Source organism: Camelina sativa, chromosome 2 (genome assembly GCF_030686135.1).
Source record: "Camelina sativa cultivar CO46 ecotype springtype chromosome 2, ASM3068613v1".
NCBI lineage: Eukaryota > Viridiplantae > Streptophyta > Magnoliopsida > Brassicales > Brassicaceae > Camelina > Camelina sativa.
In genome coordinates, this window is record NC_141881.1 from 19151118 (window position 1) to 19176237 (window position 25120).

The 25120-nt window shown below is 34.3% G+C and overlaps 2 protein-coding genes, 1 long non-coding RNA gene and 2 pseudogenes across 3 annotated transcripts; all 5 read left to right on the forward strand.

Annotated features, from left to right (window-relative positions):
• Nucleotides 1–1369: 1369 nt before the first annotated feature.
• On the forward strand, nt 1370–2450 carry LOC147948859 (uncharacterized). The gene is made up of 2 exons (XR_015573753.1): nt 1370–2017; nt 2179–2450. It is a non-coding gene; the product is annotated as an uncharacterized LOC147948859 (long non-coding RNA).
• A 6085-nt stretch (nt 2451–8535) lies between these two features.
• Nucleotides 8536–10702, forward strand: LOC104752469 (putative polyol transporter 1). Its single transcript, XM_010474617.2, has 3 exons — nt 8536–8762; nt 8870–9216; nt 9398–10702. The coding sequence occupies exons 2-3, from the start codon at nt 9070–9072 to the stop codon at nt 10457–10459; spliced, it is 1209 nt and encodes a 402-aa protein (XP_010472919.2). The 5' UTR covers nt 8536–8762; nt 8870–9069; the 3' UTR covers nt 10460–10702.
• A 431-nt stretch (nt 10703–11133) lies between these two features.
• On the forward strand, nt 11134–14387 carry LOC104725509 (disease resistance protein RPS6-like; annotated as a pseudogene).
• An 889-nt stretch (nt 14388–15276) lies between these two features.
• LOC104752476 (putative F-box protein At1g70390) lies at nt 15277–15852 on the forward strand. The gene has a single exon (XM_010474628.1). It carries the CDS (start codon nt 15277–15279, stop codon nt 15850–15852), a length of 576 nt encoding a protein of 191 aa, XP_010472930.1.
• Nucleotides 15853–19536: 3684 nt separating this feature from the next.
• Nucleotides 19537–20183, forward strand: LOC104725523 (ubiquitin domain-containing protein 7SL RNA1-like; annotated as a pseudogene).
• The last annotated feature ends 4937 nt before the right edge of the window (nt 20184–25120 follow it).

Genomic DNA, 25120 nt, shown 5'->3' on the forward strand with positions numbered 1-25120 from the left:
GTGTACTTATTACTTTGAAAAACTTTTACATTGAAGTTCATAAAATCATATAAGAAAACTAAAATACTATATCACTTCAAATTTGGAAGGAAACACTTAGTATTCCTTTTTAAAAAAGTCAAGACACATATAAAAATTTATTAATATTTAACTCACTTTAAAGACATTAAAGGTCATTTAACTCAAAAATAACTTCTATCCAATAATTTCATACATTCCTCCCACAAATAAAAATATATATATATATATATATATATATATATATATATATATATATGTTCAAGATTGTATTTAAATATTACATAATTTTTTAGTTAGCTAAATTTATAGTCACATATATACAATATATATACATAAGAATTTATATTACTTATTAACACCATAATTCGACCCATTATTTGCTTAACTCAATATTGGTTTCAAGCCAACTAAAGAAAAACAGAAACGATCTTATTGATATTAGACCAAAACATGGGCATACAAACATAATCACTTACACGGAAGATATTTTAAAAAAATAACTTATTATTGCAACATCAACGTATGAAGAGTTTACATAAGCAGTTAATTAGAAAAACTATAATACAAAAAATGTATTGGAAACAATATCTGTCAATGATAAGATTGGATCCTCAAAAGCAAGAAACAACATCTTCATAATTCATAAAAAATAAATGCCACAATTATACACATTTGAACGAAATGGTATAAACATATAGTGTATAAATAAAAGTGACGGCAAAGCCCGTATATGCCTAATTAAAACAAAATAATACAAAAGAGAATACGATAAAGACCAAAAAAAACAAGAAAGTGCCAAAAATAACACCACAACCCACGCGTTGCGTGGGGAAGCACCTAGTTTCTATAAATATTACTGTACATATGTTTAAATTACTTTGTTTGGACTATTTTCCGTTATTTGCAAGTTTATAACTCAAAGTGTGTTTGTCCCAAAAAGACAATGTTTATGTCTGTTTTTCTAAATTTTTACAATTATAATTTCTTATAATTATTTTTTTTACATTGTATAAACAAAAAGAATACTTAACATATGATAAAATATCTAATCATAAAATTTATATATGTCGCAATGAAATGAGTTATTTAAAACCCAAATTTTATATAATAAGATATTAATAAATTTCTGACGTTTGCGTATAAGTATAATAAAAGATATAAAACTTATGGCCTACGTTGTTTTAAATGTGGAATAATGGTGACCATAGCAAAATCGAAATTTTATTAGATTATTTATAGACCTCTCTGATTCATAGCGGGAACGTTTGGTTGGTAAGGCTCCGTTAGACTTGGTCAAGGAGACTTGACCTATGTGTGTTTATAGTTTTTGGTTGTTGTAAAGTAAAGCACGTAATTGACTTCAACTAAAAAATATATCCAACAAGTTTGTTCATCTTAAAACTGGTTGAGTATCAGGGATCTGTAGGTCAATTGGTGGCAACTTGTCATGTGGGAAGGTTGTTAAAGGGTGAGGATTGGGACCAGAGTTCGAAGAACGTTTGGCATACCAATAATCTACTGGTGGATTGGGATATCCACATTGATGGATTAGGATCGATGCGCTTACTATCCCTTTCGTTCTAATGATGTGTTGGTGGAATTCAAGGACAAACTAGCAATTGCCCATGATGAAAATCGAGAGGGTGCTCTTACTGTCTGGACTCTGGAGGACGCAACAACTTGGTCTAAACAATCTTTTCATATTCCCCCATTTAGAGAAGGCTTTGGCTATGAGGAGGAGTTCAGGTTCATTGGTACAGCTAGAAAGGGGGAGCTCATATTCGCACCTCAATATGGCGCGTTCCTACATGACGATGTCTGGACCGTCAAGCAGTATGTCGTGTACTATGATCCCATCACAAATACGGTGGAAAAGTGTCGAATCAACAGAGAGTACTTTAGGGATTTTCCAGGGCAAATTGAACCCTTCCTTGACCACATCGAAAATCCAGCACTTAGCAAAATTGGTCTGCTTCAGTTCTGAATTACTTCTCAGGTATTGTGGAGATTTACTGTTAGCTTTCAATGTTTATCAATTATTATTATTATCCAATTAGTAGAATATGCAATTTGTTTTCAGATAATCTGGTCTAACTATGTTTCTCTTGGTCTGTTACCGGTGCATTTAACCTCTTGGCTACTGGGTCCGTTTTGAAGATGGCTAAGGAGAGAGGCGGTCCTCTTTTCTCGTAGACAATCCTCTTCTCTCGTAGTGGTTATGAAGGTGCAGAAGACGAAGACATATGATTCTTTTTTTACTTTCTTTTAAGAAACTCAGGACTTTAGGGATTGTAAGGACATTGTTAGGGGTTGGTTTGTATGTTGATCCCGGATTAGAACTGTCAAAAAGAAGAACCAAAGTTAATAGTAGTAAACAATCCAAATGTAACAAGGAGAAAAGTCGTAAATAATAGATGAGCTTACTCTTATCAGTTCTAGTCCTTTAGTCTGTAGCAAATTGCTCATCATGTTCAGCTTGTATGGCTGACAATGCTTTAGACTAAAACTATTAAAAAATTAATTGGTGATGACACGGAACAGTGCAGACATGGAAAGACATTACAAAAAGAGTAAGCATCACATTCTCTCGTATTCGACCTGAAACATATCATAACCATTCACGACCCACAGGTCCATACAACGACGGTGTAATGACAATGTGGCAACCCTACCAAATGACACCAACTCCATTCCTCAATGGCTATGATCACTCAGTTGACATGGTGCAAAAACTTGAGTCCTACGTCCTCCAATGGTCATGATGGCACCACCACCGGTTCAACCTGTTGAACTTTTGCTCTTATTTTACACTAGGAGCCATTGCTCTTGAGTCTCTTTTGTTCCTGTTTCTTTTTTTTTTTTTTCCTTTTCTAAATTCAATTTAGGTTAACTCAGGGTTTATAGATAGAAGAATTAAGTTTGTTACATCCCCAGAGGCATGTGTTTTCTATTTTTTGTACGATTTTTATTATCAGTATATTCTTGAAATCTTACATTCCATTGCCATTTAAAAGAAAAAAGATATTATAGTAAAAATTGTAAGTTCATATAATCATATTTGTAATACTGAACCAGAACCCAAATTTTGTATTGTTTATTTTGCAAAACTGAAAAATATTAAAGATTGTATAAATCTCTTTCAAAAATAGTAAATCGAGAAAAAGAGAGCAAAATATAATAACAATCAAGAAGAATCCATGGAAATAGCTCATTAGTTAACGCATTATGTGGAAAATTTCGCTGCATGATTGTAACTTTGACATTGCTTTGACATATAGTAACTTTGACATTGCTTTTTTACAAGTTTGCTACATGATTGTTTTAAAAAAATTTGGTCACTATTAATATCTCACCTTCAGAAAATATTCTGAAACACTTTTTATCTTTTGTTACAATAATAATTAGTAGCAAACTAAAAAAATATATATTATAAAATATTTTTTCGTTATACTTTGTGAGAATAGTTAGTAACTAAATACTACAAATTTTGTTACGATACATAATACTGAGTATATTTGTTACACATATATGGTTACTTATTCGTAGCTAATTACCCCAAAAATAATTACTAACTAATTTAGTTACAATCAACAATAGTGGATATATTTGCTATAAAAATGTTGTTACTTATTTGTAGCTACCACAAGAATAGTTAGTAACTAATAATTACAAATTTAGTTACGATAAAAAATAGTAAGTATATTTTTCACAAAAATATGGTTACTAATTAATAGCAAATTACCACAAACTTTATTAGGATCTAAAGTTGTCACTATTTCTCACAAATGGCTACTTTTTTGCTACAAGTTTTTTTAATTTAAATTTTGTCACTAATGCGTAACTAATCATCACAAATATTTGCTACAAATTATGTTTGTCACATATATTGAAGCTATATCATCCATATTTTGTAATCATCCATATTTTGTAGTGGATATATTTTAGTTGAAGTCAATTACGTGCTTAACTTTACAACAACCAAAAACTATAAACACACACAAGGTATAAATAGATTTAGAGAAAATTATTATAAGTAAAATTATTATCTTAGAACCAATATCTGTTTGTATCAAACATAATATATAACTAAAATTTTTTATTTATTTATTTAAAGCTGCATTTTTTGTATAAAAATATGTTTTACCCGTGAAATCTTTGAATGTGTAAGAGGTTTTATGGTAGAGAAAGTATTGATAAAATATTACTTTTTATTGTAATGTCTTTGTGTGGTTTAAAAATCAAATTCATATCTTCCTTTGTTTTCTCTTGCAATCACAACAATTTTACATGTTTCTTATGTAACCATAACAACATATATTAAATTACTCTGTAGTTTAATTATTTAATTTTATTATATGTTAGTAACAATCGGATTCTAAACTAAATTTTCTGAAGATAATCTAATTTATTGATTTAATATTTTTGATTAGGCTATTTAAATTATTTGAGTTAGTCGGTTTGTTAATATTTTCTATAAATGACGGATTATTACCAAAAAAAATATTATGAAAAATTAATGAAATTCCAAAATCAATGTATTCGTGTAAGAATACATTTTACTCGTGAAATATGTGAACATGGTAAAAAAAATATTTATAAAATGTTAAAATTTATGGCAATATATATTTTTGTGTGTTTTAAAAATCAAATTAATATTTATGATTTATCGAGTAACTATAACAATTTTGCATAATCTACTAATCATTTATTTTAAATATATTATATATTTTTTTTTGTTACTAAGTTTATTTATAATGATAAGGGTTATTGTCTCATTCCTTTTTAATAGCACATAGATTAATATACAATTAGAACGTATATTCCTATTCGGTTATCAATATTTCCATTTTTAATGAATAATCACACTAAATGTTGAGATTAATTAGTTTACATACTTAGATATATAAATAATCACACATCATGATATCCCCTAATTTGTTTTCATTTTTATATTTATTTATGAATATATATAAATCTATATTTATTGGGAATTAAGTTTCTTTTAATGAGTTGGAGATAGTTCAGAGGTAATATACTTCTTTTTATAATCAATTATAATAACTTTTAAAAGCTTTTTATGAAATCAGTGGAGTTCTTTGGTTTTGGGAATTGTGAAATCAGTGGAAAGGTTATAGCTCGAGAATTCTATAAATGGAAAGTTTCCATAATTAGAAGGTTGCTATAAATGGAAAGTTTCCATAAATGGAATGTTGCTATAAATGGAAAGTTTCCATAAATAGAATGTCATTTTAAAAGGAAAGTTTCTAAAAATGGGAATTTTATGAATAGTTAAAGCTTGCATATTAATGGAAAGAGTTGAGGTAGATCTAGTCGGGAGATACTCGATGACATCGGACTTGTTTGCTCAGGATTGTGTGGGCCCAACTCATGTGATACTGATAGCTCGATGGACTTTGTGGCCAGAGAGTGGGAGTGGTATGTTTGCTTCGGATGACGATCCGAGAGCGCGCTTTAGGGTGACGACCCAAGAGCGGGATTTTGAGACTCCCTGGATACCGTAGCTGTGAGCCGCGGCTCGGCAGTGAGCCGGTATGTCTCGAGGGTTGCGACCCGAGAGCGGGGGGAGTGGGCGTGTGAGACTCCCTCGATACCGTAGCTGTAGGCTATGGCCTGGCAGTGAGCCGGTATGACTCGAAGGTTGCGACCTGAGAGCGGGGGGAGTGTGAGTGACTTCCTGGATGCCGTAGCTTAAGGTGGTTAGCCTGATAGCGAGCCGGCATTATTCGTTGGTTGCGACCACGGACGGGGGAAGCACTGATTTGTGAGCAAATAGTGTCTTTGATGTGATTATATTGGCTAGAGGGAGACTTCATGGTTCAGTCGGAGGTGTGTGGGCTGTTGCGACAGTTGCACGGGAAACCTTGGCTGACGGTGTTTAGTCTGGTCGGAGGATGTGCGGGCCGTGTTGACGGTGGCACGGAGGTCCTTGACGGATGGATGGTGTTGCGGGATTCGAGGACGAATCCTTATTGGTGGGGGAGAATTGTAACATCCGCGAACCAAATATTGTAGTTTTGGTGTGGGTGTCGATCGACACCCTTGGTGTATCGATCGACACCATGATTTTCGGTTTGGTCGGGTTTGTTTTAATTGCTATTTGGTTCGGTTTGGTTCAATTAGAATCCCTAAACCGTATTTATAAGTGACTAAACGACGAATTAAGGGTTTTGGAAGTTTCAATTGTCGCCGTTAAGTGAGAAAAGGAGAGCAAACGTTTATGTGAGTTTCTAGGCTTTTTCTTGGTGTTTTGGAGAGATCTATGGCTGTAGAAGGGATAGTTGTAGCTGGGAACGAAGGAGAAGCTCCTGGGGGTGTTGTTTCCATCGATTTCTCAACCCCAATCTTCTGTATTTGAGGTGAGTGCTTGACCATGGTTGATCTAAGCATGAGATCTCTTTTGTTTTGGCTGTTTTTTGTCTATTTGTGGTGTTTTGCTTGCTTGGGTGTGTTGGTTTCGAGTTCCCATAGGTTTGTGTGTCATTTGGGTGAGTTTGGGGACGAAATCGGGATGATTGGAATCGGGATTCGACGTTCGTGTTCGTGCAGTTCGCGTCTGCAGGTATGGCATCGATCGACACCGTTCGAGCATCGGTCGACACTGTTGGTGTCAGCATCGGTCGACACCGTTCAAGCATTGGTCGACACCATGGCTCCTAGCATCAATCGACACCGGCTTAGCATCGGTCGACACCAGTCTCATCCGAGACTTGTTTTCCTGGTTTGATGTATTGCTTGTGTTTTGTTTGCTTGCTTAAACATGAGGGTCTCATATGCTTTTGTGTATAACCTAGTAGATGGAAGGATGGCCTCACTAAGTATTTATGATAATACTTACGCATCTCAACTGTTGTTTGTGGTGTGCAGGTATGTGACGTGGAATCGCGATGAGGAGGAGGATGATCTAGGGTCTCGTTTGTGTTTTATTGGATATGTTGTTGGAACCTTGGTTAGTGTCATGTTAAGTTGCTGGATAGAATGGTTAGAAATGTTATTGTATTGATTTTGTATTATTGATATGTTTCCGCTGTGCATGTTATTGGATGTTGGTTTATTATTGGTTGGTTTGTGTGTGTGGGTTGGTTTGTTTAATTAAGTAGTATGAGATGCTTACTTATATATTGTATTTAATTATTAAAAAAAAAAGTCGGGTTGTTTCAACTTCAAAAGGATTTCTCTATATAAAAAATATAATATTCTATTTTCTATCTAGCTTCTACTACAAAGATGAAACAATTATAACTAAATCAAGCAATATAAATTAAAATAAGGGTAATATAAAAAAGAGACTTAAAAGTAAAATTAATCTTTGGAAATTGTACTTTAAAGTATTGCTTGCAATCTAGATGATTTTAAAGAGAATAATTTTGTTTTTCTCATTAAATGCTTAAGGTTATGTGTTAGCTTATATGAACAACTTAAATTAATATTTGAATATCATATTTAATTTTTGTTTTATTATTATGATTTCTTTACCTCAAATCTTCAAAGAAACTAATGAAAATTATTATCAAAGTTAAATAATAAAAAAACAAAGAAAATCAAGTGATATGTATGTGTGATTATATTTAAATTAGTTATATATTATGAATTTGTATGATGTTTTTAAATGTAAATTTACTAACGACATTTAAATTTAGATTTTTTGTTTATTAATTAACATAATTTAATATATATATATATATACATATATAACAATCCGCGCATGCGTGAGATATAACCTAGTATAATATATAATATGGATGATTGGCCGTTAGTACACTTTCATAGAATGTTAAAGTACATTTACATTTCATTGAACTGTGAGTTTGAATAAGAAAAAAATGGTTTTGCGTTGATATGTTTTTTGAATTAATAAGGGAAATTATATGGATAGTTGTGTTTTTTCTGCTATTCTTGTTGTTTGGATCTTTGAAGTCCAACCAGTATCACCAAACACTCCACTTCTTGCAAATAAATACACGCTTAACTGACTAATTATGAGTTTTTGCATTCATCATAGTTAAAACCTCCACTGCTTGCATTCTAGTACTATAACTATTAATCATTTTACTTAAACAAATTTTGAGTTGTTCTATGCAGTAGGCCCATGGAGAGAACAAAATTTTTTTTTTACGGTGAACCATATGTTTTTTTTTCTTGCCTTTAAAATTAGAATTATAACAATTTGTGAATGTATATTTACTTAGGTTTCTAAATTTAGATAAGGTAATAACCAAAAAACAAAAAGAAAAAGTGAGACGACAAATCTTAAAATCTTGAATGATTTGTTCCAACTATAAATTGCAAATTTTGGGACAAATCTAGTAGATGAGAGTACAACCATGTGTATCTTGATATCTGATTTCTATCATTGGAATTTCAAGTAAATAGTTTCTGTAACTGATTAAATTAACTGGATGCTTGTTTGTTATTTATTAAAACATGTGATCTTAGTTGGCTTCAACTGTGAGCATCCCACATCTATTTAAATTCTCATCTTCCAACAGATTTCGTAACTCACAATAAACTTAGTTTGTTTTTTTCCTGCTAAAAACACTCTCTTCTCCTTACCAATTTCTTTTTCACTGTAAGTTTTACAATCACGGTGGACACAATGAGTTCCTCAGGAGAAGAACGAGGTGTCATTGTTGCGGAGCCCGAGCCGCCAAGAGGGAATAGAAGCCGATTTGCTTTTGCTTGTGCAATCTTAGCATCAATGACGTCTATCATCCTTGGTTACGGTTCGTATACGTTACGAATTATTATCATTCACTAACGGCCATATCAAGGTTGGTTGGTTTGATTTTACGGTTAAGATAATTATCCTTACATTGTATGGATGTTACAGATATAGGAGTGATGAGTGGAGCTGCAATTTTCATAAAAGACGATTTGAAACTCTCGGACGTACAACTTGAGATTCTTATGGGGATTCTAAATATCTACTCTCTAATCGGTTCAGGCGCGGCTGGTAGAACTTCAGATTGGATTGGAAGACGATATACCATAGTGTTGGCATGATCTTTCTTCTTTTGTGGTGCTCTTCTCATGGGTTTTGCCACAAACTATCCTTTCATTATGGTTGGTCGTTTCATAGCTGGTATCGGTGTCGGTTATGCTATGATGATTGCACCTGTTTACACCGCTGAAGTCGCTCCTGCCTCCTCACGTGGTTTCCTTAGCTCTTTCCCTGAGGTACAATAGATTCGACCTTTCTTATTATCTGAAATATACATTTAAAAGAATTGTGCATGGAAGTTGATAGTAACTTTTTTTTATGCACTGAAATATATATATATATATATATATATATATATATATATATTATATAAATGAATTGTGCATGGAGGTTGATAATAACGTTTTTTTAATGCAGATATTTATCAACATTGGTATACTTTTAGGGTATGTGTCCAACTACTTCTTCTCTAAGCTTCCCGAGCATCTCGGCTGGAGGTTCATGTTAGGGGTTGGAGCGGTTCCCTCGGTATTCCTAGCAATTGGAGTGTTGGCAATGCCGGAGTCTCCACGGTGGCTAGTCCTCCAAGGTCGCATTGGAGATGCTTTTAAAGTTCTTGACAAAACCTCAAACACTAAAGAAGAAGCCATCTCTAGGCTCAATGACATCAAACGTGCGGCTGGAATCCCTGATGATATGACAGACGATGTTATAGTCGTGCCGAACAACAAGACTGCCGGTAAAGGCGTGTGGAAAGACCTTCTTGTCCGACCAACCCCGTCCGTTCGACACATCCTCATAGCATGCCTTGGCATCCACTTCGCCCAGCAAGCCTCTGGAATCGATGCGGTCGTACTTTACTCTCCAACCATTTTCTCAAAGGCTGGACTGAGATCCAAGAATGATCAGCTCTTGGCTACGGTGGCTGTCGGAGTTGTCAAGACCCTCTTCATTGTGGTAGGGACTTGTGTGGTTGATCGGTTTGGACGTCGTGCCTTGTTGCTTACGAGTATGGGCGGAATGTTTATTTCCTTGACAGCACTTGGAACTAGTCTCACAGTAATCGGCAGGAACCCCGGACAAACTATCAAGTGGGCTATAGGGCTTAGTGTTTCGACGGTGATGTCTTTTGTAGCAACATTCTCAATAGGTGCAGGCCCCGTGACGTGGGTTTACTGCTCAGAGATATTCCCTGTGAGGTTAAGAGCTCAAGGTGCAAGTTTGGGAGTGATGTTGAATAGACTTATGAGTGGTATTATCGGAATGACATTCTTGTCTCTTGCTAAGGGTCTCACCATCGGTGGTGCGTTCCTTCTCTTCGCGGGAGTTGCAGCCGCTGCATGGGTCTTCTTCTTCACTTTCCTTCCGGAGACACGAGGTGTGGCTTTAGAAGAAATGGAGAGTCTCTTCGGGAGCTACAGCGCAAACAAAAAGAACAATGTTATGAGGACGGGTAAAGAAGTTGTTGATGAACAATGAAATGAGACAAAATTTGTTTCCATTTCATTGTTTGTCAATGGAACCTCAAAAGATTCTCGTAACCGAGTCTTCATGGGGTAAGTGCAACCACTAAGAAGATTAATAGACAATTTGACTTGCCATGTTTAATCGATCATTTTGTATATAGCTTTAATAAGTTTTTTTTTTTTTTTTTTTGCGAAAGAAGAGTAAGAAACTCTTCATCTGTAATTTCTATAAATATTACTGTACATATGTTTAAATTACTTTGTTTGGACTAAAAGTGTGTTTCCGTTATTTGCAAGTTTATAACTCAAAGTGTGTTTGTCTTTTTATAATAATCTTTTAAAAATTTTAAAATAGTTAATACAAAATTAATGTTTACGTCTGTTTTTCTAAATTTTTCCAATTATAATTTCTTATAATTATCTTTTCTACATTGTATAAACAAAAAGAATACTTAACATATGGCAAAATTATAATCATAAAAGTGTCGCAATGAAATGAATTATTTAAAACCCAAGTTTAATATAATAAGATATTAATAAATCTCTGACGTTTGTGCATAAGTCACCTAGTGTACAATAAGATATAAAACTTATGGCCTACGTTGTTTTAAATTTGCTACGGTGACCATAGCAAAATCAAAATTTTATAGACCTCTCTGATTCATAGCGGGAAGGTTTGGTTGGTAAGGCTCCGTTAGACTTGGTCAAGGAGACTTGACCTATCTCCTCGTGTGTTTATAGTTTTTGGTTGTTGTAAAGTAAAGCACGTAATTGACTTCAACTAAAAAATATATCCAACAAGTTTCTTCATCCTAAAACTGGTTGAGTACCATAGTTAGCTATTGTATGAGTTAAATCTTTTTCTTTGCACAAATGGCTTCCTCATCCTCTCGTAATTGGGTATACGATGTCTTCCCAAGCTTTAGCGGGGAAGATCCGCATAACTTTCCTCAGCCATTTTCTCACGGAACTAGATCAGAAGTTGATCAAGACTTTCAAAGACAATAAGATAGAGAGAAGCCACTCGATTGCCCCTGAGCTTGTAAGGGCGATAAGGACTTCCAAGATTGTCTTCTCGGAAAACTACACCTCTTCTAGTTGGTGTCTCAACGAATTGGTGGAGATCGTGAAATGCAAGGAAGAGTCTGGTCAACTAGTTATACCAATTTTCTACGGTTTAGATCCATCTCATGTCAGGAAACAAACTGGAAAATTTGGAGAGGCTTTTGCAAAGACTTGTCAAATCAAAACAAAAGGAGTGCAAAAACAATGGCAGCAAGCGTTGGTCCTTGTTGCGAATCTACTCAGATATCATTCTCATAACTTGTAAGACTTTTATATTAGTGCTATATAATATATATTTTGAATACATGTGAAAATTGACTAGTTTATTCTTTCATGTTAGCAATAATGAAGTAACAATGATTGAAGTAATCGCTAATGATCTTTTGGGAAAACTGAAACTGACTCCATCGAAGGATTTTAAGGACTTTGATGGTATCGAATATCATATAGCGGAGATGAGTTTATTGTTACAATTGGAAGCCGATAAAGCGAGGATGGTTGGGATATGGGGTCCAACGGGAATTGGCAAGACTACAATTGCAAGAGTTCTATTTAGTCGACTTTCTCGTCACTTCCAAGGTAGGATTTTCATAGACAGAGGTTTCATATCTAAGAGTATGAAAAATTTTAGTGGAGCTAACCCTGATGACTATAATATGAAGTTGAGTTTGCAAAGAAGGTTTTTGTCTGAAATTTTAGGCACTAGACACATAAAAATAGATCATTTAGGTGCTATTGAAGATAGACTAAAAGAGCAAAAAGTTATCTTTATTGATGATGTGGATGATCAAGTGGTTCTAGATACATTAGTTGGTGAAATTAAGTGGTTTGGATGTGGAAAAAGAATTGTTGTAATTACAAAAGATAAGTATCTTCTAAGGGCTCATAAATTCTTTCATATTTATGAGGTATGTCTCCCATCTCAAGAACTCTCTCTTGAAATGTTTTGTTGATCTGCTTTTAAGCAAAAATATCCACCAGATGGTTTCATGGAGGTTGCTTCTAAAATTTTGCTATGCATGCCGGTAACCTTCCTTTGGGTCTTAATGTTTTGGGTTTGTATTTACGGGGTATAGACAAAGAGGAGTGGGTGGAAATGTTGCCCAACCTTTCGTAGTAGGCTGAACGGGAAAATTGAGAAAACACTAAGAGTTAGCTACGACGGCTTAAATAACGAAAAAGATGAAAAGATATTTTGTCATATTGTATGCCTCTTTGATGGTGCAAAACTTAATGATATCAAGAAGATGTTAGCAGATAGTGACTTGGATGTTACTGTAAGGGCATTACGGCTAAAAACCCTTGTTGATAAGTCCCTCGTACATGTAAACCATGATACTGTGAAGATGCACACTTTACTACAAGAAATGGGAAAAGAAATTGTTCGTGCACAGTCCAATGAGCCTGGAGAACGAGAATTCCTTGTTGATCCGAAGGATATATACAAAGTACTTCAAAATAAAACTGGAAGTTTTTTTTAAGCATGTTATCTGATCATAAAGATGAATTGTATGTATTTATTAAACTAATTTTTTTAAATGGGGTGATATAACAATTTCAGGGTACTGAAAAGGTTTTGGGTATATCATTGGATATTGATGAGACTGATGAATTGCATATACATGAGAGTGCGTTCAAAGGGATGCATAATCTATGTTTCATAACAATTTACATTAAAAAATGGGACTATAAGAACGAAGTAAGATGGCACTTATCGGAAGGCTTCGACTATTCCCCCCTCCCCGCCCCCCCTAAACTTAGACTATTGAGGTTGGACGGATACCCAATGAGATGTTTGCCTTCTAACTTCCGTCCTGAACACCTCATTAAGCTTACAATGCGAATGAGCAAGCTCGAGAAGCTTTGGGAAGGAGTTCATGTAAGTTTTTTAAGAGCAATCAATATTAAATCACTGTTTGGCCTTATAAATGATAATCTTTTCAATTAATGTGAAAGTTTTTTTTATATTTCAGTCTCAAAGATATGAATTTGAAAGAACTGCCAGATCAGATCTTTCTATGGCCACTAATCTCGAGGCACTTTATCTTGGGTATTGCTCGAGTTTGGTAGAACTTCCTTCCTCTATTCAGTATCTAAGAAAACTGAAGACTCTAGACATTTTGTGCAAATCTAAAGACTTTACCCACCGGAATGAACCTTGAATCTCTCGATCGGCTTAATCTCATGGGATACTCTTCGGTTGAGGAGTTTTCACTGTAAGGGCATCTCAAAGCTCTATATGTGGAAAACAACAACAGAAGACTTACCCTCAAACTTACATCTAAAAAGTCTCACTGAACTTAATATGTGTGGGTTGAAGAGTCAACAATTATGGAAAAGACTGCAGGTATGTAAATGACCTAATGTTTTCATACTAACTTTTTGAAGAAGTTGGTCGTGTTAAATTTCTTAAAAAGAATTCTAATATAGCTTGGATCTCTAAATGTTTCTTTTTTTGTTTGGTTCAGCCGCTTACACCCCTCATGACGATGCGCACCTCTACTTCTTTGACGAGGCTATGGCTCTCCGATATCTCAAGTTTGATGAAACTTCCTTCATCTATTCAAAATCTTAGTAATCTCAAAGAGTTGAGTATTACAAAGTGCATAAATCTTGAGACTCTTCCAAATGGAATCAACCTTGAATCACTCGATATCCTCAAGTTTAGCGAATGCTTAAGACTGACAAGTTTTCCCAATATCTCAACCAACATCTCAATGCTTGATCTAGAAGGAACATCAATAGAAGAGGTTCCATGGTGGATCGAGAACTTCTATAAACTCAAATATCTTATATTGGCATACTGCAACAAGCTAAAATATGTTTCCCTAAGGATTTTTAACTTGACACTTCTTGACACAGCATGGTGGTATTAATGGAAAATATGAGTATAATTAAGGTATGAAAAACCTTTTTCCCCTGAAAAAAGAGTACTAAAAGAAGTACAAAATGAGAAATTACAAAAATTAGTTTAATCACTTTAATTGCGATTCAGTTATTGTTTGAAAAAAAAAGAATTTTAGAAATCAATAAGAGTAATTTGGTATTGATGAAAAATCGAACTAAATTACAATTAGAGGATCCAAGATCCTATTTATTTTCACTTGTATATTAGATTTATAACAACTAAATAATAAATACAGTATATTGTTTTAGATACATGTTTAGTAAGTTAAGATACACATGAATGATGATTATGTTTATAGATTGTAATTGTACAGTAAAATACTTTAAATTAGATAGTGTCGTACGCGATTATTTTAAAAAGCTTGATTTTTTTTTCTTAAATTATTTTTCGTTCTTTTGAATTATTTAAAAAGTTTGATTTTTATTTCTCATTATTTACCAAATGATTAATTATCTCGCCGTGTATATTAAAAGGGAAATAAGAAGTGGTGGACACATGGAGGGTGAAGATTATAAACTGGTTCAACGGTTGAGATCATATGGAAGAGCGTACTAGGAAAATTGTTTTGTTTGATTCTCTCTCTTCTTCTTCTTCTTTGTTCATCCAATAAGAAGAATCTTTCTCTATCTCTGGATCTCTTTGGAAACTATACTGAAATCTTATTGAATCACATCGCTACCCCTCAACATCTCACATGTACGAAATGAGCACACATGGTCTAATAGAAAATCTATTAAAAAGAGATTTTATATATATATATAATAGCTAAGTATAACTGCATCAAAGAAGCTCAAGTTCTAACACTCATTCCTGAAAGTATTAGAGCTTGGTGAACACTGAATGGTCTGGTTCCCCATATGGCTTCACCCAATGGACTCAGTCTTGGAGGAAATATCTACTATGTAGCACACCACAAATACTACATAACAGCCTTCCTAATTTGCTTCAATCTGCTAACTGAGCAATTCAACATCATCAGCTTACCTGAAGAAATCGCTGAGGACAACTGTTTTCACTATCCCTTTCGTTCTAATGATGTATTGGTGGCATTCAAGGACAAACTAGCAATTGCCCGTGATGAAAATCGAGAGGGTGCTATTACTGTCTGGACACTGGAGGACGCAACAACTTGGTCTAAACAAGGTTTTCATATTCCCCCGTTTAGAGAAGGCTTTGGCTATGAGGAGGAGTTCAGGTTCATTGGTACAGCTAGAAAGGGGGAGCTCATATTCGCACCTCAATATGGCGCGTTCCTACATGACGATGTGTGGACCATCAAGCAGTATGTTGTGTACTACGATCCCATCACAAATACGACGGAAATGGGTCGAATCAACGAAGAGTACTTTAGGGATTTTCCAGGGCAAATTAAACCCTTTCTTGACCACATAGAAAATCCAGCACTTAGTAAAATTGGTCTGCTTCAGTTCTAAATTACTTCTCAGGTATTGTAGTGATCCTCGGCATGGGGTGAAATTTGAAATGAAAACCCATGACCCAAGGACCTAGCAAAGTCTTGGAATGGAGCCAAGGAAGGAGAGAAGAAGAATTGCCGAAGAAGTGTCCGAGGAATTTCCGATGGACCGAGGAATTCCGGACGTTAGCCGAGAGTACTGAGGCGTATCGCATATTGCCGAGGCATCGTCGAGACGTATCGCAGAGTGTCAAAACGTACCGCATTTTGCCGAAGCGTGCCGCAGAGTGCCGAGACTTACCGCAGAGTAGTCCGAGGCTTGCTGCAGAAATCCAACGGAGACCAAGCCGCGACGCGTACCGTCGACAGACCACGGTAGCGCCAACCGAGCCGACAAGATTCTGGATTTTAAGGAGCTTTTTCTCTTCCATTTGGCCCAATCAAAATTCATGCAAGAAAGTGGGAGACAAGAATCTCTAGCACTTTATGTGTTGGGCCAATCGCATCTCATGCAAGGTAAAAGAGGAAACATCATCATTTGGTCCTTTCTAAAAATAGCCAATGATGATTCATGCAAGGAGATGGAGGGGGACAAAGAAGATTCTTGGGTGTGATGTTAGCTTTGTCACCAAGTTTTCTCAAGGGAAGAAAGAGGAAGTCGACCAAGTGCACTACATGCATTGGTTGTTCCAGCCGCCCAAAACTCTCTATATAAGGAGCTCTCTCCCCTTTCTCATTTCACACAATCAAAGAAGAAAAGAGAGAAAGAAAGAAAAGAGAGAAAGGGTGAGGAAGAGAGAAGAGAGAAGGGAGAGGAAGAGAGGAAGAAGAAGGGATTACAAGTCAAGACTATCGACCATCACCGAGTGTTGCATCGAGAAGGAACTCGATCGCAACAAGAGAAAGCATCCGAGTTGCTGCCGCGAGAGGAACGTGATCAAGAAAACCCGCCACTCCTTACAAGAGATTGCCGGTTATCTGTGAGTTCAAACGCATTATACCGAGCTAGATGGATCCCGATGACCTCCATCTAGTAGACGGTTTTGCTTGGAGTTTTATTTGCATTTTTACTTGATTATCTTTGTGATATTTCTTGTTAAATGCATGTGGTGTGAGGTTACACTCGTTGCTAGTTCGAAATGATCTAGTAATGGAGTCGGTAACATGGTGAGCGCTTCTCTCGGTACTAGATCGAAAGGATCTAGTATTGGAGATGGAAGCTAGTTGAGATACTTTTAAAGAAAATTATGAGCTTTAAAACCATAAAAACGCAAGTATATAATTGTTGAAGTGTTAATAAGGGTAGTCCGCAAGAAATTCTGGCTAGCGTAGTTAAGACTTGGGTATGGCTATCCTCAGACTATTTCCGTACAGCATGCAGACGCGACATGTAACCCATGTTCGTGGGCTGTAGGGTCTGGGACGAAGAGCTCGGAAGTTACTGGGTTCGCTACCCTGGCCGACGCTGTCTACAAGACGATGTAGCTAAGTGAAGTCCGGTTGCATGCCTTTGTGGCTGCAATGCGGTTGTTCAAGAGTTGTTGAGGAGGGGAAGCATACCGGGCCCTAAGGAATTAAAACTTGTTTAAAACACTTTTGTTTTTATTCAAGTTTATTGTTTGTTGCATGTTGCATTTGAGTGTTGCATGTGCATGTTGTGTGTTGATTGATTGATTTGCTTAGCTCATTAGCTTCAGCATGCTATCTCTGATAGATGATTGTTGATTGTTGCTTGCATGTTTGATTGCTTAATTGCTTGTTGCTTGCATGCATGCTTGATTGTTGTTTGGTGTTGGGAGTTGGGATTTATTATGATTTTGCAGGAATCCTGAGCTCACTAAGTAATCTTTATGATTACTTACGGAACTGTGTTTGCCTTGCAGGAAACCTTAGAGGGAACTAGAGGGCGTGGTAAACGAGTAGGACCCCGGAGTAGTTTGTGTGTCTATTGTAAAATAAAGTATGTATTTTGTAATCGACCTTTGGCTCTAAGCTTTGAACTTTTAAACCTTATGGTTTTATTTAGTAATAACTTTTAAGTATTTAATATATTCGGATTTCTTATTCGTATGAGACATAACTGATATAGACCTTGTCCGGATCGGTTCAACGCTTGGGGTGTCTCAAGGGTTGCAAAGTCTAACAGACGTCCCATGCGGTACGGAAACGCCACCGATGGACTGGCTAAAAGTCCTTATCTGTTCTTGAACTTTGGCCGGATCGTTGGTGAACGTCTCCCAAGTAGCGCACGGGGCCGTTCCGTGGCCTGTCCGCCCATAGAATGGTTCGGAGCGTTACAGGTATTGTGGAGATTTACTGTTAGCTTTCAATGTATATCAATTATTATTATTATCCACTTAGTCGAATATGCAATTTGCTTTCAGAAAATCTGGTCTAACTATGTTTCTCTTGGTCTGTTATTGGTGCATTTAACCTCTTGGCTACTGGGTCCGTTTTGAAGATGGCTAAGGAGAGAGACGGTCCTCTTTTCTCGTAGACAATCCTCTTCTCTCGTAGTGGTTATGAAGGTGCAGAAGACGAAGACATATGATTCTTTTTTTACTTTCTTTTAAGAAACTCAGGACTTTAGGGATTGTAAGGACATTGTTAGGGGTTGGTTTGTATGTTGATCCCGGATTAGAACTGTCAAAAAGAAGAACCAAAGTTAATAATAGTAAACAATCCAAATGTAACAAGGAGAAAAGTTGTAAATAATAGATGATCTTACTCTTATCAGTTCTAGTCCTTTAGTCTGTAGCAAATTGCTCATCATGTTCAGCTTGTATGGCTGACAATGCTTTAGACTAAAACTATTAAAAAATTAATTGGTGATGACACGGAACAGTGCAGACATGGAAAGACATTACAAAAAGAGTAAGCATCACATTCTCTCATATTCGACCTGAAACATATCATAACCATTCACGACCCACAAGTCCTTACAACGACGGTGTAATGAAAATGTGGCAACCCTACCAACTGACACCAACTCCATTCCTCAATGGCTATGATCACTCAGTTGACATGGTGCAAAAACTTGGAGTCCTACGTCCTCCAATGGTCATGATGGCACCACCACCGGTTCAACCTGTTGAACTTTTGCTCTTATATTACACTAGGAGCCATTGCTCTTGAGTCTCTTTTGTTCCTGTTTCTTTTTTTTTTCCTTTTCCAAATTCAATTTAGGTTAACTCAGGTTTTATAGATAGAAGAATTAAGTTTGTTACATCCCAGAGGCATGTGTTTTCTATTTTTTTGTACGATTTTTATTATCAGTATATTCTTGAAATCTTACATTCCATTGCCATTTAAAAGAAAAAAGAGATTTAACATGGTTTCCTCCTGCCCCAGGAGATTAATCTTTTGGCCTAAGAAACCTTTAGGATCACTCCTGAGTTATCAAAAAAAAAAAAAGATTATAGTAAAAATTGTAAGTTCATATAATCATATTTGTAATACTGAACCAGAACCCAAATTTTGTAGTGTTTATTTTGCAAAACTGAAAAACATTAAAGATTGTATAAATCTCTTCCAAAAATAGTAAATCGAGAAAAAGAGAGCAAAATATAATAACAATCAAGAAGAATCCATGGAAATAGCTCATTAGTTAACGCATTATGTGGAAAATTTCGCTGCAAAAAGTCCCAAGTTGACATCTCTATTCACTCTTTCTCTATCCACTCTTCATCAGTCTCGATTGATTCACATATATATGGATGTGTACGTCGAGACTCAAAGAGGCTCACCATTCTCCATTGAAGTCGATTCAGTGTTAGAGATCAAAGAGAAGATCGAGAAGTATCAACTTAACCCTGTCTCGAAACAGACCCTTTTCTTCCAAGGCAAGGTTCTTCAAGATGATCTCGATATCGAACAATGCCAGATCCTCAACAACTCACGTCTCCAACTCTTCCTCTTTTCTCCTGGCAACAACGACCAAATAAGAAATCAGAACCGCAACAATCAAGTGTTTCAAACCGAGCAAGAGATCTCCACCATCAAAGTCAACAGAACAGATCATTAACGGTCATCATCAAGATTCGACAATGCTAATGTAATGTCGGGGGAGTAACAACAACAACAATCCCCTGAAGAAGCTGAGAGTAATGGTGCTGCCTAAATGCGGGACTAGGAAGATTTCGGTGGAGGTGAACGCTGGTGATAACGTTGGAGAGCTGAGGAAAGAGCTGGCTAAGATTTAACAAGGTTTCAGTTACATCTGCCTCAAGATGACTATTCTTTATATACCAACAGAATGTAATGGATGATGACCGGTCTTTCCGGTGGCACCATGTTGATCACGGAGATACAATTGAGGTTTTCAACGGAAGTGTTTCCGGTGGCTCTTAATACCTTTAATTTTTTGGATTAAGATTTTTTTTTTTTGGCTAAAAGTATGCCTAATTTTCCCATACACTTTAGAAAAAAAAAAAAAAAAAACCTATGGTACATAATTGTTCAAAGCTAATAAACAAACTTGTTCAAGACCAATCTCCAAGTAAGCTAAATCTTAATCCAGGGGACACAAAAGCATCATAACTTCTTTTAACTGATCATGATACCAACTTAACTCTCCCCAATGTCTTTATTGAAATTTCTTGCTTAACACAAATTATACACTTCAAAAGATCTGAGCTAATCAAAATATATAATCAATCAACCAATAGGCAAGGGGGCTTCCACACGTTTAGTTATGTTTTAGATAATTCTTTTTATATATATTTAAATGTTGTTATTAAGAATGATCAGGGACTCAGGGTCTTCAAATGGAGCAACAAACGGGCCGGAACTAATAATTTAATTCTGTTCTCTTCTTTTTGTTGTCAGCAGATCTAATATTTGTATTCAAAACTCTGCGTTGTCAACCCATATCAACAATGCTTAATCTAACCGTTGGATCAAATCAGTAAGGATAGAAATCAACGTTCAAGATTCTTCGACTAGAGGCTTTTTACGAATAAACACTTAGGCCATCTTTATAGGCATAACTATGGGGGTGTTCTTAGCCCAAAAAAATAGAAAAATAATGAATAGTGGCTTAGAACACTTTTTTAGTTCTTGATGTAGAACTGATCTTGGCTCAGTTCTAAGTTGACGTGGCAAGCTGTGAATGGATATAATTTTTTGCAAACAATTTTTCACAAATTAAAAGAGGATCTGATTAAGAATATATGTAATAAATTTGGAAATGAAACTATATATTAATTAAATAAGATGTTTTTGTGCTTTAATTAAATAATATTTTTTTTATCTTTAATGTTTTTGTTGTTTCATAAAAATTTAGTATTGTATTTTGAATTTTAGTAAAAGTTTTATAAGTTTGCAATTTAAATGTTATTTTATAAGTTTTTATAATTGTAATATGTTTAAGAATATTATATTATTAAATCTTATGATCTTAAACATGTTCTCCCAATAACTAACTTTTTAACAAAATATCTTAACTACTGATCTTACATTATTTTCATAATATTTTTACTCTAAGAACACCTAAAATAGTTCCCCCTATAAAGATGCCCTCAGGTCATAAATTAATCATCACTTACTGATCTCTCAGTACCTTCTCTTCTTCACCAGTCTCCACTGATCTTGAAACACCAATGATACGATTATGAAGTTTTTTTTTTTTTGGTATCACGGGATACAGTGTTAAGGATAAAAGAGAAGTTAGAGGAGTCTCAAGGAGGTTAACGCAAATGATAAAGTTAAAAACTGAGGAAAGAGCTGGTTAGGATGCAAAAGAGGGGTGGGTTAGAACTGCCCCACCAAGGGTATTTCTTTGTTTACAAACAGAAACAATTGAACGAAGCTAGGTCATTCTTCTGGTACGGTGTTGCTGCGGGCGATATAAATTATAGATGGTATCGACAACATCCGAGATTTGTTTGGACACAAGGTAACCACAAGCTTCTAATTTTTTCAAGTTACTAGTGTTTCCTTTTCTTATTAGTACTTGGTTTTGATATTTTAGTTCATCTCTTTAATTATCAGTTGTATATATCAAGTAATTTTTATCCTCAACCTTTTCAATATTTTATTTATGAAATATGTACAGTATAACTTGATTAGTGGCAGTGTTTAACTTGACTTTTTCTGAAATATATATATACTAGAATTTGTACCCGCGCATGCGCGGGATTTTAATTAAAAATATTTCTTATCAATATAAATTGTTGAGCTCAAATATAATTATTCTAACTTTTGAATATAATTTTATATAAATACTAAACGTACTTTACTCAGTGATATACAACACATATATTTTTGAAGATAATATTTCTTTGTTATATCTATTTGCGATTTTACGTGAGATTTTAGTTAAAATTTTTATCAATAAGAATCATTGAATATGAATATAATTTGAAGATTAAAAGATAAATCTGTATAAATGTTGTATTTATTTTACTAATCTATATATAACATATATTGTCTAGTGTCGCAATAATATTTTTGACAATCTTCTGACCTTTTATTTTTAAAAGAGTTCATTCCATATTCATATCCCATGAAAACATAATTTTAAAAGTTGTAACGTCAGTGTCGATCTTTAACCTAATTATAGAGATCATTTAAACATATCGATATCCTACATTAAATGTGAATATACAAAGTTTCATGAACATTTTTAGTGTTATGTCGCTACAATGAGGTTGTCCAAATGCATCATCTGCCATAATAGAATTTCCGACTAAGTCAAGAATGTTTAAATGATGAAACGTTTAAACCCCACAATAAATATCTATTCACTAATCCAAGTTATATATTTTTCTAAAATCTCATCTGTTATTCGCAGATGTTAATTTTTTTGATGCAACCTCAGCTTCATCTTTTAAAAAAAATATAGTGTACTTTAAATATGTTGTTTTTGCCAATATTTTGGGTTAAAAGTATTTGATAATATATATATATATGTTATATTTTGTTATATATGTTTTATATCATGTTATAAAATTGTAGCTCTAGTTGATAATATACTTTATGAGATATGCTACACAAATCACATACCACTTTTTGTAACGACTTACATATCATTTTTTTCTATATTTTCTGACCATTGGTTTTGTTTTTAGATAGATTATTTTTTCAAAATTCTTTTTCATAGTTTTTCCAAAAAAAAAATATGGCCCTTACAATGTCTTTGTTTTAGATCAAAACTTTTAAGTTAAGTTAAGTAATTAATCTTTAATTTCTTATAAGTAAAATTTAATAAGAAATCTTTATGGTATATGTTTCTTAGAAACTAATGTTTCACTTTAATTTTATTTTCATGTTTAGATTTTTCTAAATATAATTACATAACTTGTTTTTTTTACTCTACCATGCATTAAAATCTTACTTACATTCTAAAACTCATTAACCCATTCTAAATTTTGAAATATAATCATTTTTTGGTTATAATTTTAATAATAACATTATTACTAAAACAAATTTGTAGTATTATTTTACTATTTTTAAATTATTTATTTACTTAATTCATTTTTAGATAATAATTATTTTTATTATTTACTTAAACATTATATTATTGTTTATACTATTTTACAATTTAATTAATTTTAGTTATTTCGTTTTTTATTTATTTTTCACTATTATTAATTATAAGTAGTAAATATGCAATGAATGAATATTAAAATTGATATTTTTTTATGAAAAAAAAATTGATTAGGTGGATGCTGATGTGGAAGAAGGAGGAGTGAGCAAAGTTAACTTTATATATATAGATATATATATATATATATATATATATATATATATATATATATATTAAGTAGTGCTGGGCACGGGACGGGTACCCTTGAATTTTCTTCGACCCTTTACTCGTCCCGACCCTAACGGATAGCAGAAAAAATTTACTCATACTCGACCTTTAAATAACGGGTACCCGGAGAAACGGGTACCCGGTAAAAAATAGTTGACCCTTTACTCGTCCCGACCCTTTATTATTACCCGGAAAACGAATACCCGATAAAAAAATGTTAATAATCGCAATAATAATTTTATCTTTTGAAATCAAAAAAATGAAAAAATCATAAATTTATGCAATATATAGTTCCAAAATTATAAAATTACGAATTTTGAAAATAAAAATAATATATTAATTCAGTTAGGCTAAGTTGAACTTAGGTTTTAACTCTAACTCTATAAATTAATAATAAATAATAATAATAATAATACAAAATATTAACGGGTCTTTACGGGTCGGGTAGCAAAACGGGTAAAGGGCCAAGTAACGGGACGGGTATTGAAAACTAAACTAATACCCTATACTCGTCCCTTACTCACGGGTAATATAAATATAATACCCTTTACTCGACCCTAAAGCTGCGGGTACCCTTTTTTTTGGGACGGGTACGAGCCGAGTAACGGGTCGAGTACGGGTAACGGGTATTAGTGCCCAGGCCTAATATTAAGAATTAAAAAAATGTAACCAAGAAAATAAAACATGTAAGGAAGATGTGTTACATATTTTTAGCCATTGTGAAAGAAAAAAATGACATAAAAACGGAAAGAGAGTTAAGATTTAATGAAATACTATATGATTATGCATGGGGATGGGATCAAAGGCATAGACGATAGATCGATCTTAGAATATTTGGATCATTATAAAATCTTAAAACGCTCTTCTCGTCATGAAAACAGTTCCGTTGAAACTCTCAATTGTACCGTTGTGATCAAGAATGATCATCATCCAGAAGAAATAGCCATCTTGAAGGAGATTTCCAATATACACGTACGATTAATTAGTAGCTCCTAATTCTATGCGAGAATATCAGATGACTATTAGATGTACTTTCTATATTCCTAAAATTTTAAACAAAGTAGTACCATAGTTACAGATTATTTTGCCTATTGCCATTGATATTGCAAGAGGGTTATATTTCTTTTTCTTCAAAAAAAAAAAGAAGTAAAAGATGCATCCTCCTTTGATGCCACATAGGACACCCAATGTGTTTGGAATAATGGTGACCATAGCAAAATGAAAAAAAAAAAAAAAAAAAAAAAAAAAAAGAGTTGAGAAAGTTTCAAAATTTTATTAGATTATTTATAGATCGGGAGAAACCCAAAAAATACGCCATTGTTGTAAATTAGGGAGTTTAGGGAGTAAATCTCTTAGGTTATTATTGATAGGAATTGAGGTTACAACAAGTATATATAGTGTTACAAGTCCTAAGGTAAAACTGACATACTAATGCTATCGCCGATGGGCTTCGACTAACGGGCCGAAGGCTCTCGACCAAGTGTGGTCGAGAGGCTGCGCACGGACGGACTGATAATGGGCCGGTTGGATA

What these genes read in the sequence shown, in the direction of transcription:
- LOC104752469 (XM_010474617.2), top strand. Translation starts at nt 9,070, where the DNA reads ATGGGTTTTGCCACAAACTATCCTTTCATTATGGTTGGTCGTTTCATA. An exon ending in TCCTTAGCTCTTTCCCTGAG is followed by an intron (nt 9,217 to 9,397) that starts GTACAATAGATT and finishes TTTTTAATGCAG; the next exon opens with ATATTTATCAACATTGGTAT.
- LOC104752476 (XM_010474628.1), top strand. Translation starts at nt 15,277, where the DNA reads ATGGCTTCACCCAATGGACTCAGTCTTGGAGGAAATATCTACTATGTA.